Source organism: Cyprinus carpio, chromosome B18 (genome assembly GCF_018340385.1).
Source record: "Cyprinus carpio isolate SPL01 chromosome B18, ASM1834038v1, whole genome shotgun sequence".
Lineage (NCBI taxonomy): Eukaryota > Metazoa > Chordata > Actinopteri > Cypriniformes > Cyprinidae > Cyprinus > Cyprinus carpio.
The window spans coordinates 7,481,251-7,495,267 of NC_056614.1; the positions used below are offsets into that span (position 1 = coordinate 7,481,251).

The following is a 14,017-nucleotide window of genomic DNA, read 5'->3' on the forward strand; positions in this document are numbered from 1 at the left end:
GTAAAATGTGCCATTGTCTTGAGTCTTAAAAGAAAAGGGAAGTTCTAAATACTTAATCAAGGCTACTTCAATAAACAAATATACCCAGATCATCTGATTCAAAAGTTGACACCTCCCAGCACATAATGCATCGTATTGCCTAACGCTAAAGTCGTGAATTTTTGTAATATTTTTTGTGAAGACAGAAACTATGTTTTTGGATGGAAATTAAATGAGTCTTGTTCTTTATATTTATTTTTACTTAAAACCACTGCACTTATTCCACTCCTCCCCTGACTGATCCAGTGCATGCAAGGGGCTTTTGTCTGCGCACAATAGCTCCAGGGCTTTTATTTTAGAAAAAAATCAGGGCTTTTATTTTATAAAGTGTTACGGACGCTTTTAGTTCATAAACTTTCACCCGGATGTTGATCATTATTTAGAGCCGGTGAGAATGGCGGACATGGACGAGCTGTTCGGTAGTGATGGCGATAGCGACAACGAGCAACGAGGTACTTTACATTTGCATCACTGTATTAATGAATGAACATGTGTTTCATTCATGTGTTAAGCAGCTATATTTATATCAGATGAGCAATTATTTAGCGATATGTGCAGTTGTAAGACGATTAGTCTTTCAGCTCTGCACTCATTTTTTTGTCATATTTTATCACGTATGTTAAATTCATTCTTAATATATTAATAATATCATTATTTATGGAGCAGTTTATCAAACCTTTACACTATATATATATATATATATATATAAACTTTTTTTTTTTTTGGTCATATTTGATACATTTAGCTGTTATGGTTCATATACAGTAGTCAGCATTTGAAGTGAATCATAAAAGTTAATCAAAGTTGTCCTAAGACAAAAACGCATTAAGGTTTTAGGACAGCTTTGATGAAAGACTAGTGTAGTATGATATAGAAGAATATGAAGCTCTTACTTGTGGAGGGGAAAAAATTATTCATAGGCCCAGTATGTTATGATAGTAGGCTTTACAGTGTTAATGAAAATAATACACAATTTGTACTAATTATTTACTCTGTTATCATGTGAAATGTTTCTGACGGATTTTATTTACATTTATGGTCTGTGATTTCATGTGTACTGAAGTTAAACTAAAGTATACTTTAAGTCAGTTGGAGAAAAGCATATGCTAAATAATTTAGTAAACTAATGTATGTGTTGATGTGTCTCTTCCAGATTCCGGCTCTGGTTCTGGCTCTGATTCGGAGCACGAGAGACCCAGATCTGCCAGCAACGCCTCTGGCAGCGAGAGTGACAGAGATCATGATGAAGATGAGGATGAAGATGGTGGAAAGCCGAGCAATAAAGAGCTGTTTGGAGACGACAGTGAAGACGAGCGCGGAAGCCAGCACAGCGGCAGCCAGCACAGCGGCAGCCAATCAGAACGATCCGGCAACCAATCAGACGCGAGTATGCACTCGGACAACGAACACAGCGGGTCAGAGGGCCATCACGAGGAGGACGATGATGATGATGAGAGGGGCCACAGATCAGATCTGGGGAGTCCAGCCTCAGGAGCAGGAAGCCACAGGTCTGACAGAGGAAGTGGAAGTCCAGGGTCCGAAGCGGGCAGCCCACGCTCAGAAGCAGGAAGTGGGCATTCAGATCCCGGCACACCTCAACCCAGCACACCTCATTCAGACGGAGAGGGGTCAGGGAAAGACGTCCATTCTGGAGATGAGAAGTGGGGTGGAAAAAGTGACCAATCAGAGGATGAGGACAAACAGCAGAACTCGGATGATGAGAGGGATCATTCTGACGATGAAGGGGAGAGACAAAAATCAGGTGAGGTATATTAGAATGGTGTACATACAAAGATACATAGAACAAGACTAAAAAGAAATTCATGCATGTGTTGTGACATTATGCATAATGTGCACAGTTATTAGTGAATGAGACCCAATGTATTTGTGGCCAGAAATAAAAAAAAAAATTCTTAGGCAGTCTCTGAAATGTTATAATTGGATAAAAAGAAAATATCTATAACCTTTTTATTTGAACAAATCTTTGTGTTTGTTGTCATTTATTTCAGAGTCGATGAAGGGCAGTGACAGCGAGGAGGATTTCACTCGGAAGAAAAAGAAAAAAATAGCTTCAGACTCCGACTCAGATTCTGACCTTGATGCACAGAGTGAGTGATAGATGAATGAATGGATGATGAATCACACTGTCATTCACACAGCAGCTCTGTTAAACTCTGTTTTTGTGTGTGTGTAGGTAAGAAGCCAGCAGCAAATGATCTGTTTGGGGAAGCAGATGATATTTCATCAGACAGCGATGCAGAGAAACCTCCCACACCTGGGCAACCAATGGTCAGATATTTGCACACACAGCCTCAGAATTTTCTGTGATTGGTCACACTTTATTTTAAGGTCCGATTCTCACTATTAACAAATTGTTAACTATGACTTTTGTCTCAAACTCCTAATTTGCTACTTATTAATACCTAGTAAGGTAGTTGTTAAGTTTAGGTATGTAGTATATGGTCATGCAGAATATGTTAATAATAGGCATGCTAGTAAGCAACTAGTTAATAGTGAGAATTTGTCCTTATACTAAAGTGTTACCATATGATTAAACTCAGATTAAAGTAATTTTCGTTATTATTTTATTTGAACATATTCCAGTTTTTATGCTGTATTTTTTTTCTTGCACTGTGTTTAAGCTTGTTATTAATACTACCAATCTGGATCTGAATCATGATTGTTAACACAGTTAGAGGTGGGTGATATGATCAACATATTATATTATGATATGAATAACTTTAGATATCAGTTTTAAGTTAAAATGTCCTCCATACAATGATTGAAGACAATAAGAATACATTAAGAACAAAGTAATAAATTACAAACAAAATGTCAATACAATATAACAAAGATGCAAATGAAACAGTGCTTTTTGTTTTTCAGAAAGGCCTTTTCTGGGAAACAATAGCCTATACAAAGAATAAATAATACGTCAAATAGAAAAAAAAGAGCACTGCTTAGTCTTGACTGTATAAATTAAATAAAGATTAATCCTTATTAAAACTACAAAAGTTATTCTGTCAAGAGCAGGGAGTGATGTTTTTTCTTTTTCTTTTGTTGTTTGATTAACATTAAAGCCACAAACATCAGCAATGTATATTCGATTGCTATTACTTAATGCATGTATCCAATTTGCCTCTAGCTGTTTTGTTCAGTTAAAACATAAACCACTGGAATATTTACAGGAATATTTGCCAAGACGGGCATAATTTTTGGAGGGTGTTTGACTGTTTAGTCAAGTGCCTATGTACTTTTCTTTGTTTGTGTTCCATGTTATTTAAAGGGATACTGCACCCCAAAATGGAAAATTTGGTCATTAATCACTTACCCCCATGTCGTTCAAAACCCGTAAAAGCTTTGTTCGTCTTCAGAACACAATTTAAGATATTTTGGATGAAAACCGGGAGGCTTGAGACAGTCCCATAGACTGCCAAGTAAGTAACACTGTTAAGGTCCAGAAGAGGTATGAAATTCGTCATCAGAATACTCCATCTGCCATCAGACGTACAATCTGTGTTATATGAAGCGACGGGAACACTTTTTGTAAGCGAAGAAAACAAAAATAACGGCTGTATCATCCGCGCTACAAGGATGCACTGTTTTATTTCAAATCAAAGCTAAATACACGTAGAAACAGCACATCCTTTTGGCGCGGATGATACAGAAAAGCATACGCAGCATACAGTGATATGGATAGAAACAGCGGAGACTGTTTACAAAGGAATTGTTGAATAAAGTCGTTAATTTTGTTTTCATCGCTTACAAAAAGTGTTCCTGTCGCTTCATATAACCCAGATTGCACGTCTGATGGCAGATGGAGTATTCTGACGATGACTTTCATACCTTTTATGGACCTTGACACTGTTATTTACTTGGCAGTCTATGGGATAGTCACAGGCCTCCCGGTTTTCATCCAAAATATCTTAAATTGTGTTCTGAAGACGAATGGAGCTTCTACGGGTTTGGAACGACATGGGGGTAAGTGATTAATGACAAAATTTTCATTTTGGGGTGGAGTATCTCTTTAAGAGTGTGTGCACAGATTTTTTTATTTATTTTTTTCCCATTGAATCTCCAGCAAAAATAATGATGGTGTTTATGTATATGCTATTACTGTGGTACAAAACTACTTCTAATATTATAATATGTTTGCCATACTGCTGACTCCTAATGTTAGGATGCTCTCCATGATTGGTTGGCTTATAAAAGTGCACTAAAATTTAATGCATTATATTCTACACTTCTTCTTCAGGGATGCAAACTTGTTGCTGTTTTTATTCCAAAATGGGTCATCTGTGTAGGAGTCTGCAAGGATTCATAGGCAATGATATGAGAATCAAAAAAACAAACAAACCCCAAAACGAAAGAGCTTTGTGCTTGAAGTGCAGCTTGATTCACATGCGAGCAGCTCAGGATCCAGTGTTTGCATTGCCTGAAGCGGCTTGGTTTAATGCTGCTCCACACAGTTCATCTCTTCAGTTTGGGTCATTTAAAATGCACCTTTGTAAATGCAAATGCAACAGTGTTTGAATGTTTAAAAGCAAAGAAATAATTAGAGCCATGAATATTACTACTGTAATTTTACTGTTCTCCGAAAAAAAAAAAAAGATTAGTTATTTTTTTTTACAGTATAATAGCATTATTACTATAGTGATATATTTCTTTATTTTTAATTTATTAAAAATAATTAGTAATAATAAATACATTGTCACCTTTTTCACCCCTGACGAGATTGCATTCCTGTTTCTGTCTCCCAAAACAGTCCTAATTTAGATTTATAAGCATTAGAATTACATTTTATATATATATATATATATGTATATATATATATATATATATATATATATAATATATATATATATATATATATATATATAAATATATAAATATCCTCTGTAACACCTGACTGATCTGAACTGAATGAACAGGATGGTGAGGACGGTCTGGAGGGAGATCAGCCCGAGGAGGAGCCGGCTCCAGAGACAAGGATCGAAGTGGAGATTCCTAAAGTCAGCACAGATCTGGGCAGTGAGCTCTACTTCGTCAAATTACCCAACTTTCTCAGTGTGGAGCCCAGGTGTGTGAATGTATCCTGGAACGCTGACCTGAAGTTGCTAAATGCTTCATCCAAAGTGTCATGTGACTGTCTGTCTCCTTCCTCGCTGTCTCTCCATAGGCCGTTTGACCCTCAGTACTACGAGGATGAGTTTGAGGATGAGGAGATGTTAGATGAGGAAGGACGAACCCGTCTGAAGCTGAAGGTGGAAAACACCATCAGGTGGCGCTCTCGGCGTGATGAGGAGGGCAATGAAATCAAGGAGAGCAATGCACGAATCGTTAAATGGTCAGATGGCAGGTGAGGATAGGCATGCAGATTTTAGTCTAGATGTGCTGAGTAATGTTCTTAAGGTATAATGAAGCAAAGCTATGGAAATCAGCATTACTCTCGTTCTGCAGCATGTCTCTGCACCTGGGGAATGAGGTGTTCGACGTGTATAAAGCTCCACTGCAGGGTGACCACAACCACCTGTTCATCCGCCAGGGTACAGGACTGCAGGGTCAGGCTGTGTTCAAGACCAAACTCACCTTCAGGTGTGTTTCTCTCTCTCTCTCACAAACACACACTTTTAGTTATATGAACAGTGACATTGCATAGACTTCTATTGTTTTTATGTACACCTAGTTATACATACTATATCATAACCCACACCCTAACCCTAACAGAAGAGACTTCTGGCTACAAATTTGTTCCCAAAGTATGATGAGAAGCTACAGCTGTTACAGAATTGATAGTAGTGTTATTTCACTGGTTGGACGCTAGGTGGCAATTTGGGGCAAATTTTCACTAAACAATTACTTGCACAACAATTCAAGGCAGTTTGATACTAAACATTTAACTTTTATTTATATATATATATATATATATATATATATATATATGGCAACTGAAAAGGAAATATGAAGTTATTCATTTATACACCTAAAATAAAGGAAACATGAAGTGCACATTTTATATATAAATATAGTGAGTTTTAACTGTAAGACAATTGTTTCAAGTTAATATAGTCAACTTTAAAATGTGTCTTGACACCTATGCATTCTCTTTCCATTATAGGAGATTTATGATACTTTCATAAGGTGTATAGAAATTAATTATTTTAAAGAAATTGTGGGTTTAAAACAAATAAATCATGTTTACATTTAAATTAGTTCAAATTTGGCTGAAGGCCACAAAGGCTGCCACATCATGAAAATATTATTGATACAAAGTGTCTTAAAAATGTGGTATTACCATAGATTAGGGAAATTATTCACTATTAACAAATATTTTCTCTCAATAAATTCCTAATTTACTGCTAATTAATAATTAGTAAGGTAGTTAAGTTTAGGTTTTTGGTCGGGTTAAGGGATCTAGAATATGGTCATGCAGAGTAAAGCATTAATATGTGCTTTATAAGTATTAATAAACAGCCAGTATGCTAGTAATATGCATGCTAATATGCTACTAGTTAATGTTAATGTTGCCAAAAAAGATTAGATAAATGATTAATAGTTGAACTCTGTGGGAGCAGTGTATTTCATGGTTTATCGTGACTGAAATGCTGTATTGACCAATCAGCATCCAGAACCTCAACTAACATTTTGGTTTAGCTGTGGATTATTGAGATGTTGAACAGCCACCAATCCACCAGCTGGGGTCTCTCAGGTTTGTTAAATAGCATGGACTTGCGTGCTTTTTTTTTTTTTTTTTTTTTTTTTTGGTCAGCAAGATTTTAGGTTTAAATTAAGTACATATTTCAGGTATTTTTAATGTGTGACCGATTTTTAACAGTACACCTGTTTCATGCAGTTTCTCAGTGAATATGCATTTATAATAAATCTACATTTTTTTAAAGTTGATTTATATTATTATGCGTGTGTCTTGCAGACCCCACTCCACAGACAGCGCCACACACAGGAAGATGACCCTCTCTCTCGCTGACCGCTGCTCAAAGACACAGAAGATCCGAATTCTGCCCATGGCCGGCAGAGACCCAGAATCCCAGAGAAATGAGATGATAAAGGTAAAAAAAAAAAATGAATACATTTTACTCAGCAAAGAGATTCAAGTTTAGTCCGAGACTGATGAATATTCTGCAGGTTTCATATCAATGCAGAAATGCAGTGAGTTTTCAGAGGGTGTTTATATCATAACTTAAATCCTCCTTAATGAAAAACTCTTCTTCCTGGAAACCTGGAGATTTCAGAGGAAACCAGGTCATGAAGCTGTCCTGCTAGGGAGTTTAACCAATGTGTTCTGGAACTTAAAGGACAAGATTACACACAGTGACTCAGCTTTTGTCATTTCATTTTACAAAATCTCATCATAAATATCTGATAAGCTATATTATAAGACAGCGGACACATAACAGACTTATCGGAGTCATCTCGGCTCACAGCACATTTCCTCACACACAGCAGATCTTGGTAGCAGAGGGTTATGCGTGTATGATTTCAGCCGTGTTATCTAAACAGATTGTCCGACAACTAAAGTGGAGTACTGTAAACGTTTTTATCTATTTCCTCTCTCTGATTTATCTTCCTCTGACCAGAAGTCTAATGTCCAAAGAGCCAGACTTCATATCAGATGGACAACCATAAGTCAGTCCCAAAGACCCAGACGCTATTAGACAGCCTTGCTGGAGTTAAAGTGCTCTGGATAATTTCTCTCATAAATGAAGAGCTATAAAATTATTTTACAAGTTTTATTGAAAGTGGCTTTCACAGATAATAATCATGCATAAATAGTGTTTATGCTGTCTGGACCTGTTTATGACTCGGCTGGGACTGAATTTAGATTGTATAACCATTCAAATGTTGGGGTCAGTAAGTTTTAATTCGTTTATTCAGCAAGAATGCATTAAATTGAGCAAAAAGTACAGTAAACACTTGTATTTTGTATTGAATAAATGTTCATTTGAACTTTTTTATTTATGAAAGAGTCTTGAAAATGTATGTTTGTCACAAAAAAAAGTAAGCAGAAAAACTGTTGTTTTTCAAACATTGTTAAAGGGGTCATATGATGCTATTTCAAGTTTCCTTTCTCTTTGGAGTGTTACAAGCTCTTGGTGCATGATCTGTAAAGTTGCAAAGACTAAAGTCTCAAATCCAAAGAGATATTCTTTATCAAAGTTAAGACTCTGCCATGCCCCCCTAAAACGGCTCGTTCAAACACGCCCCCACATCTCTACGTCACTATGTGGAAATATTTGCTTAGTGCTGCCCAAATGCTCACGCAAAGAAAGAAGGTGTGGTTTCAGTAACCGCAGTTAGTGTTGAAGCAGCGATGTCAGGGAGGTACTGTGTGTATCTAGGCGAAAGCAAAGGCACTTTGTTTGGCCTTACGAAAGTAGATGCATTTAGGAATCTTTAAGATTACTTACAACAGAACAGCAACACATTTTATGTCATGAACCTAGGAGAGGAGGTCATTCTGACTTTGCTACGACAATCTGGCGCTTCTGAATCAGCTGCTGTAAGTATGTTTTGTTATTAGTTTACATTTTTGTTATTGAATGTTAAGTTTTTGATTTTTGCTGTTTGTTTGTGTGTGAGAGAGAGAGAGAGAGTCAGGGTCACACAGTGGAGTCAGCTGTCTTAACCATCTGTGGCTTGTGTACTGCAAACACATAGGAGCTTCATCACTGTGTCTCTGTTCCCCTTTCGGGCTTGAACTGATGGTAAAACTAAGGACATTATTAACTGTCTTTATATTTATTTTGAAAGATGAAGCTTGCGATTATGGAAAGGGGCATTATATTTCCGACGAGTGATTGCTGTGTTCGGCCAATCACAATGCACTGGGCCAGTTGGCCAATCAGAGCAGACTGTGCTTGTCAGAAGGAGGGACTTTTGTAGAAAACAGTGCGTGCTTTCACGTGCTTTCAGATGGAACAGCATTTACTACACAGAGCCATAGTTTACTGAGAAGATACATAAACAGCTGTCATAATCGCGAACGATTTCGTCGATTTCATAATCCTACAATTATATCATCTGCGATTATGAACGCAATTTTGCATAGCTTGTCAGAGAACTATGGCTCTGCGTAGTAAATGCTGCTCCACCTGAAAGCAGGTGATGGAGATTTACTGCTAATCACAGAACCGGCTTTACTGACTAAATGCGCATGACAATCCCGATTAATCGTGCAGCCCTACCGCCCACTGCCAGTTTACCCAATTGTATTTCGGCACCCCTGGTTGCAAGTTGGCGGAAAACACAGCATATTTAATTTCATATATCGTCAAGTGCACTCGTTCCTGTTTGTGTCATCAATCTGGCAACCTGCATGTGCGTCAAGTCTGAGGAGGAGGGGCCGGGTGAAAAAACCCTCTCCAATATTTTGAATTTGGACTATAATACCTAGTTCAACCACTCGGTGTCAATCCTACATACAGCACCTTTAAAGCATGTCATCATATTCTGTTTCACCAAATACACAAAATAATGATCTTTAAAAAAGCATCATATGACCCCTTTAATAATAAGAAATGTGTCTTGAGTGGCAAATCAGCATATTAGAATGATTTCTGTAAGACCATTTGACACTTAAGACTAGAGTAATGATGCTGAACATTCAGCTTTATCCTTTTGCTTTAAAATATATTCAAAATAGAAGGTTTTTTTTTTTAAAAAGTTGTGTAATTTCAATGTACATTAAAAAAAATCCTTATCTGGTTATGATTGACTGGAGAGGTCATGGGAAAGTCATGGAAAATCCCTGGTGAAAAGTGTGGGAACTCTGGATTAAAATTTAGTATACAAAATTATTAAATCCAATAAGGTTTAGTTCCTAAATCCTTTTTCATTACTCAGATAAAATGCATCTATATTTATCTCCACATTGACTGGTAAACTAGGATGTGGATGTGTTCATTCAATGTAATCCTGCAGTGACAGTGATTATTTTTTTTTTTTTTTTGTGTGTGTGTGTGTGTCTGTGCAGAAAGAAGAGGAGAGGTTACGTGCGTCTATCCGCCGCGAATCCCAGCAGAGGCGCATGAGAGAGAAACAGCATCAACGAGGTCTGAATGCTGGGTATCTGGAGCCAGACCGCTATGACGAGGATGAGGAGGGTGAAGAATCCATCAGCCTGGCTGCCATCAAGAGCAAATATAAGGGTGGAGGTCTGAGGGGTAGGTGACATGCAAGACATACATACACATAGGGGCCCCAAAGTTTTCAGACTGTATGTAGAGCCATTCAAAGACCACTTTACAAATAGCATTTAGCATACATGCAGTATCGCTTACTTTCTCTTCTTTTTGAAATGTCTATACATGAAATAACTCAGCTGGCCATAGCTATTTTTATTATGCCTAAGTTCTGTATCTCTGTATCTCTAATGATGCACCTGAAATGCACTTTTTGTCAAATCCAAAACTGTTATATTAACATCTTTCTGTAACTGAAACACTGAGTAATTACATGAGACATGATAGATTTCAGTTGTAATGTTTCACTTGTACTTTCAACATACTTTCTGATGTTTATCCAGGTGCTGTTACACCAATGAAATGGCGTAAAAACGATGGCTATTGTTCGAAATATATGATTAAACTGACAGAATCTGAAAGCTTTGAAAGACTTTTCACACCAAAAGTAACAAAGCAAAACTTATTGTGATTATTGGAGGGAAGGCATGATACAAATAATCTTCAGTCAAGTTTTGTTAACAAATCAATTTAAAAAGCATAGACTAATTATCAGATTCTGAAAATGAACCATAAATAAAATAGAGAATTGGATATCGTCAACCCCTGGTGTATGACTTTCTTCATTAAGATGAGAATTATATTAAAAAATGCAGTGAAATGGCAGTAAATGGGAGTCGGGATTTTGAAGCCCCAAAAAAGTGCATCCATCCATTATAAAAAGTACTCATTAAATAAAAATAAAAGAGAGAGTTTACAGTTTATAAAGTTTTAAATATAGATATTTTTCTTACACATACGCATCGCTTCGCTTCAGAACGCCTTTATAAACCCCCTGGAGTCATAAGGAGCATGTTTTATAATGGATGTATGCACTTTTTTTGGGCTTCAAAATCTCAACCCCCATTCACTGCCATTATAAAGCTTGGTAGAGCCAGAACATTTTTTTAATATAACTCCGACTATATTCGTCTAAAAGCAGAAATCATATACACCTAGGATGGCTTGAGGGTGACGAAATCATGGGGTAATTTTCATGTTTGTGTGAACTATCCCTATAATTTTTATGCTGTTTTGAATAAAATGTTCAGTTGCAGAAATTTGTGCATCAATAATAATAATTTCCATACAATAATAACAATGCAGATACATGGTACCCCCAAAAACTTATTTTTTGAGGAATCCCCTTTAAAAAAAAACGTAAAATCAAATCCATTCACATCTGCACCAATAGCTATAGTGTGAAAACAGCCGTCTCTAGAGGAAGTAGGCCAGTTGAAATGGCCTCTGAACTGCGGTGGGGTGGTGTGTCTGTCGTCTATATTGTATTCCCTCGCTCCCCCGTGGGTCAGTGTTTCTGCACAACAGATTCTTTGAGTGAGTTTGAGACCTGCTGCGATCAGCTAGAACATTCTGCACTGCAACAACAGCTTGTGTTCCCAAAACAGCACGTCTCATGCACACGCTTTCTCACTGACAGTAACCGTTACAGCCGTTAGCCGATTACCTGCCGGCTCATTAATACTGCATTATGCCAGAGTCCGACTGAGATTTAGATTAGTTTGTTCAGTTTGATTTGTTTGTGCCAATAAGAGGTATTTACTGAAAGAACATCTCATTGGAATGTTTGAAAATCAGTCCTGAATTCTGAGCTGCACTTAATTGTTTGTTTGTTTGTTTGTGGGTCATAGAGGAACGAGCCAGGATCTATTCTTCAGACAGCGATGAAGGTTCTGATGAAGACAAGGCCCAGCGGCTAATGAAGGCCAAGAGACTGGACAGTGATGAGGTGAAAATTTCAGACTGTTTAAGAATTAAAAACCTTCAGAAATGGAATGGTAATAACGTCACAACCATGAGCATAACAATGACTGTCCAGTTTTCAGCAGCCTTGGGTACATATGGATATTTCCCATTCATTTTCTTCAGAGAAAAGATCCAAGCCTTCAAGCAAACGAAACCGCTTTAAATTCTGTCATTTCCTCACACACACGTTGCTCCAAACCCATACGACTTTATCTACAAAGTCTTTAATCTACAAAAACACAAGATATTTGCAGTGTTCTCTCATCATTTTTGTCCATCCATTAAAGTCCATGCAAGCATAACTTTCCAAAAGACATTATAAACGTTTGACAGATGAGAATGAACCTCAGTGGTTTTTGAATTTCTGTTTGATCAGTATTTACATGTGATGAAAAGCACATATGATTTCAACCCAGGATGACTTCAAAGCTAAATTAAAATATGTATCTTCAGAAGACTGTATGAACTTTTTATGAGTTTGAGTTTTGAAGCTATTTGAACATTTTTGTTTCGTGTATTTTTACTGGATGGGCAGAAATTAAAAATATCTTTGTGTTCTGAAGATGAACAAGTATTGTGGGTTTTGACTGATATATGGCTGAGTAAATTATTACAGAATTATATAACTATAGCTTGAAGATGAATCACAACTTTTTGATTATTTTGCCATGATTTATTTATTTATTTTTATTTTTTGCCAGAACTTTGTTCTGATTGGTAAATCCTGCATAAGTATTGTATTGTATTTCTAAAATTATTCACTGTAGGGGTAAACTTATATGTTGTTCTTTTTAAAGGTTAGCCAATCATAACAGAGGTCATTTACATACAGAAGTCTTAAAGATACAGTAGCAAAAAAAAAAAAGTCTGTTTAATTCTGAAGCTCTGAGAGGCTTTAAATGGTCAAGAAAAGCTGAATTCTGAATGATTTTGGTCAAAGACACCTTAACAACATAAACAGACTTCAGGATAATAATTTATTTTGGGTATTTATTTATCCTTTTTTTTTTTTTTAGGAGGGAGAGAACTCTGGAAAGCGGAAGGCAGAGGAAGATGAGGAATCTGCTGCCAAGAAACCCAAAAAATATGTCATCAGTGATGAGGAGGAGGAGGAGGGGGAAGAGGAAGACGAGTGATGTTTTTGTTTGTTTGTTTGATGTTATCGCATTGTGATTGGATAATCACAGTAAAGTGATTATCTGTCTAATCCAGTAAATCAAACCTGCAGTTATGTTTGTATATTGTATAAAGTTGGAAAATGCTCATCATTGCAACACATCAATAAAGAGCAATAACCTTGATGTGGCCAGCTTGTGGTTTATTAAATGTGTAGCTAAAAAATTCATAATTCCTCCTTGGAAGTTTGACTTCTGAATTTTCATAACTGTCAAAAACCCCTGGGAAGAAAAAAAAGAACAGAAAAAAACGTTGGGCTTATGTTAAGGCTTCAATTAAATTCGTACACAGTTAAAGTTGATTATGATTGCATGTGCAGATGAATTTGAGCTGTACTTTTTATTTACGTCCTGGTAAAAAGATCAATCTAATTATAACCTGTTATTTATGAAGGCTGTTGGGTGAGAGAACCTCCATCACAGGTGCAGTTTTATTATTGACATGGAGAGTGTCTGTTTGTGATGATGTGAGTTTTCTTTGCTGCGCCTGCTGAATCTTTTGGCGAGAGAGATTTGTAAGTAGGTTTATGTACAGATCTCGCCCCTTGGCCCCAGAATGACATGCACATACACACATTTGTACTTCCTGGAAGGTAATACATGCCTTACTCTGCGTTTGTTCTCTTTTATTACTGCAGAGATCTGCTCTGCCGGGTCACCTCTCTACACCTGCAGATGCATTTGATCAGCTTGCTGTGTTTAGCTCTTTTTAGCTCTGTTTGTAAGTATCAGTATTATTATTTTTCAAATGTAGCATTATTTAACATAAGGTAGTAGAATTTGGACATATACACCTGT

At 36.8% G+C, this 14,017-nt stretch overlaps 1 protein-coding gene across 1 annotated transcript; it reads left to right on the forward strand.

Annotated features, from left to right (window-relative positions):
* The first annotated feature begins 354 nt into the window (after positions 1-354).
* Positions 355-13,345, forward strand: LOC109106065 (RNA polymerase-associated protein LEO1). The gene is made up of 11 exons (XM_042743679.1): positions 355-491; positions 1,193-1,801; positions 2,049-2,147; positions 2,234-2,328; positions 4,971-5,119; positions 5,219-5,398; positions 5,500-5,634; positions 6,971-7,106; positions 10,031-10,220; positions 11,930-12,027; positions 13,061-13,345. Exons 1-11 carry the CDS (start codon positions 434-436, stop codon positions 13,178-13,180), a joined length of 1,869 nt encoding a protein of 622 aa, XP_042599613.1. The 5' UTR covers positions 355-433; the 3' UTR covers positions 13,181-13,345.
* The last annotated feature ends 672 nt before the right edge of the window (positions 13,346-14,017 follow it).

Excerpts from the sequence above, each read along its gene's own strand:
- LOC109106065 (XM_042743679.1), top strand. The coding sequence starts at position 434 with ATGGCGGACATGGACGAGCTGTTCGGTAGTGATGGCGATAGCGACAAC. Across the intron at positions 1,802-2,048 it reads AGGGGAGAGACAAAAATCAG|AGTCGATGAAGGGCAGTGAC; the intron begins GTGAGGTATATT and ends CATTTATTTCAG. Across the intron at positions 2,329-4,970 it reads CCACACCTGGGCAACCAATG|GATGGTGAGGACGGTCTGGA; the intron begins GTCAGATATTTG and ends CTGAATGAACAG.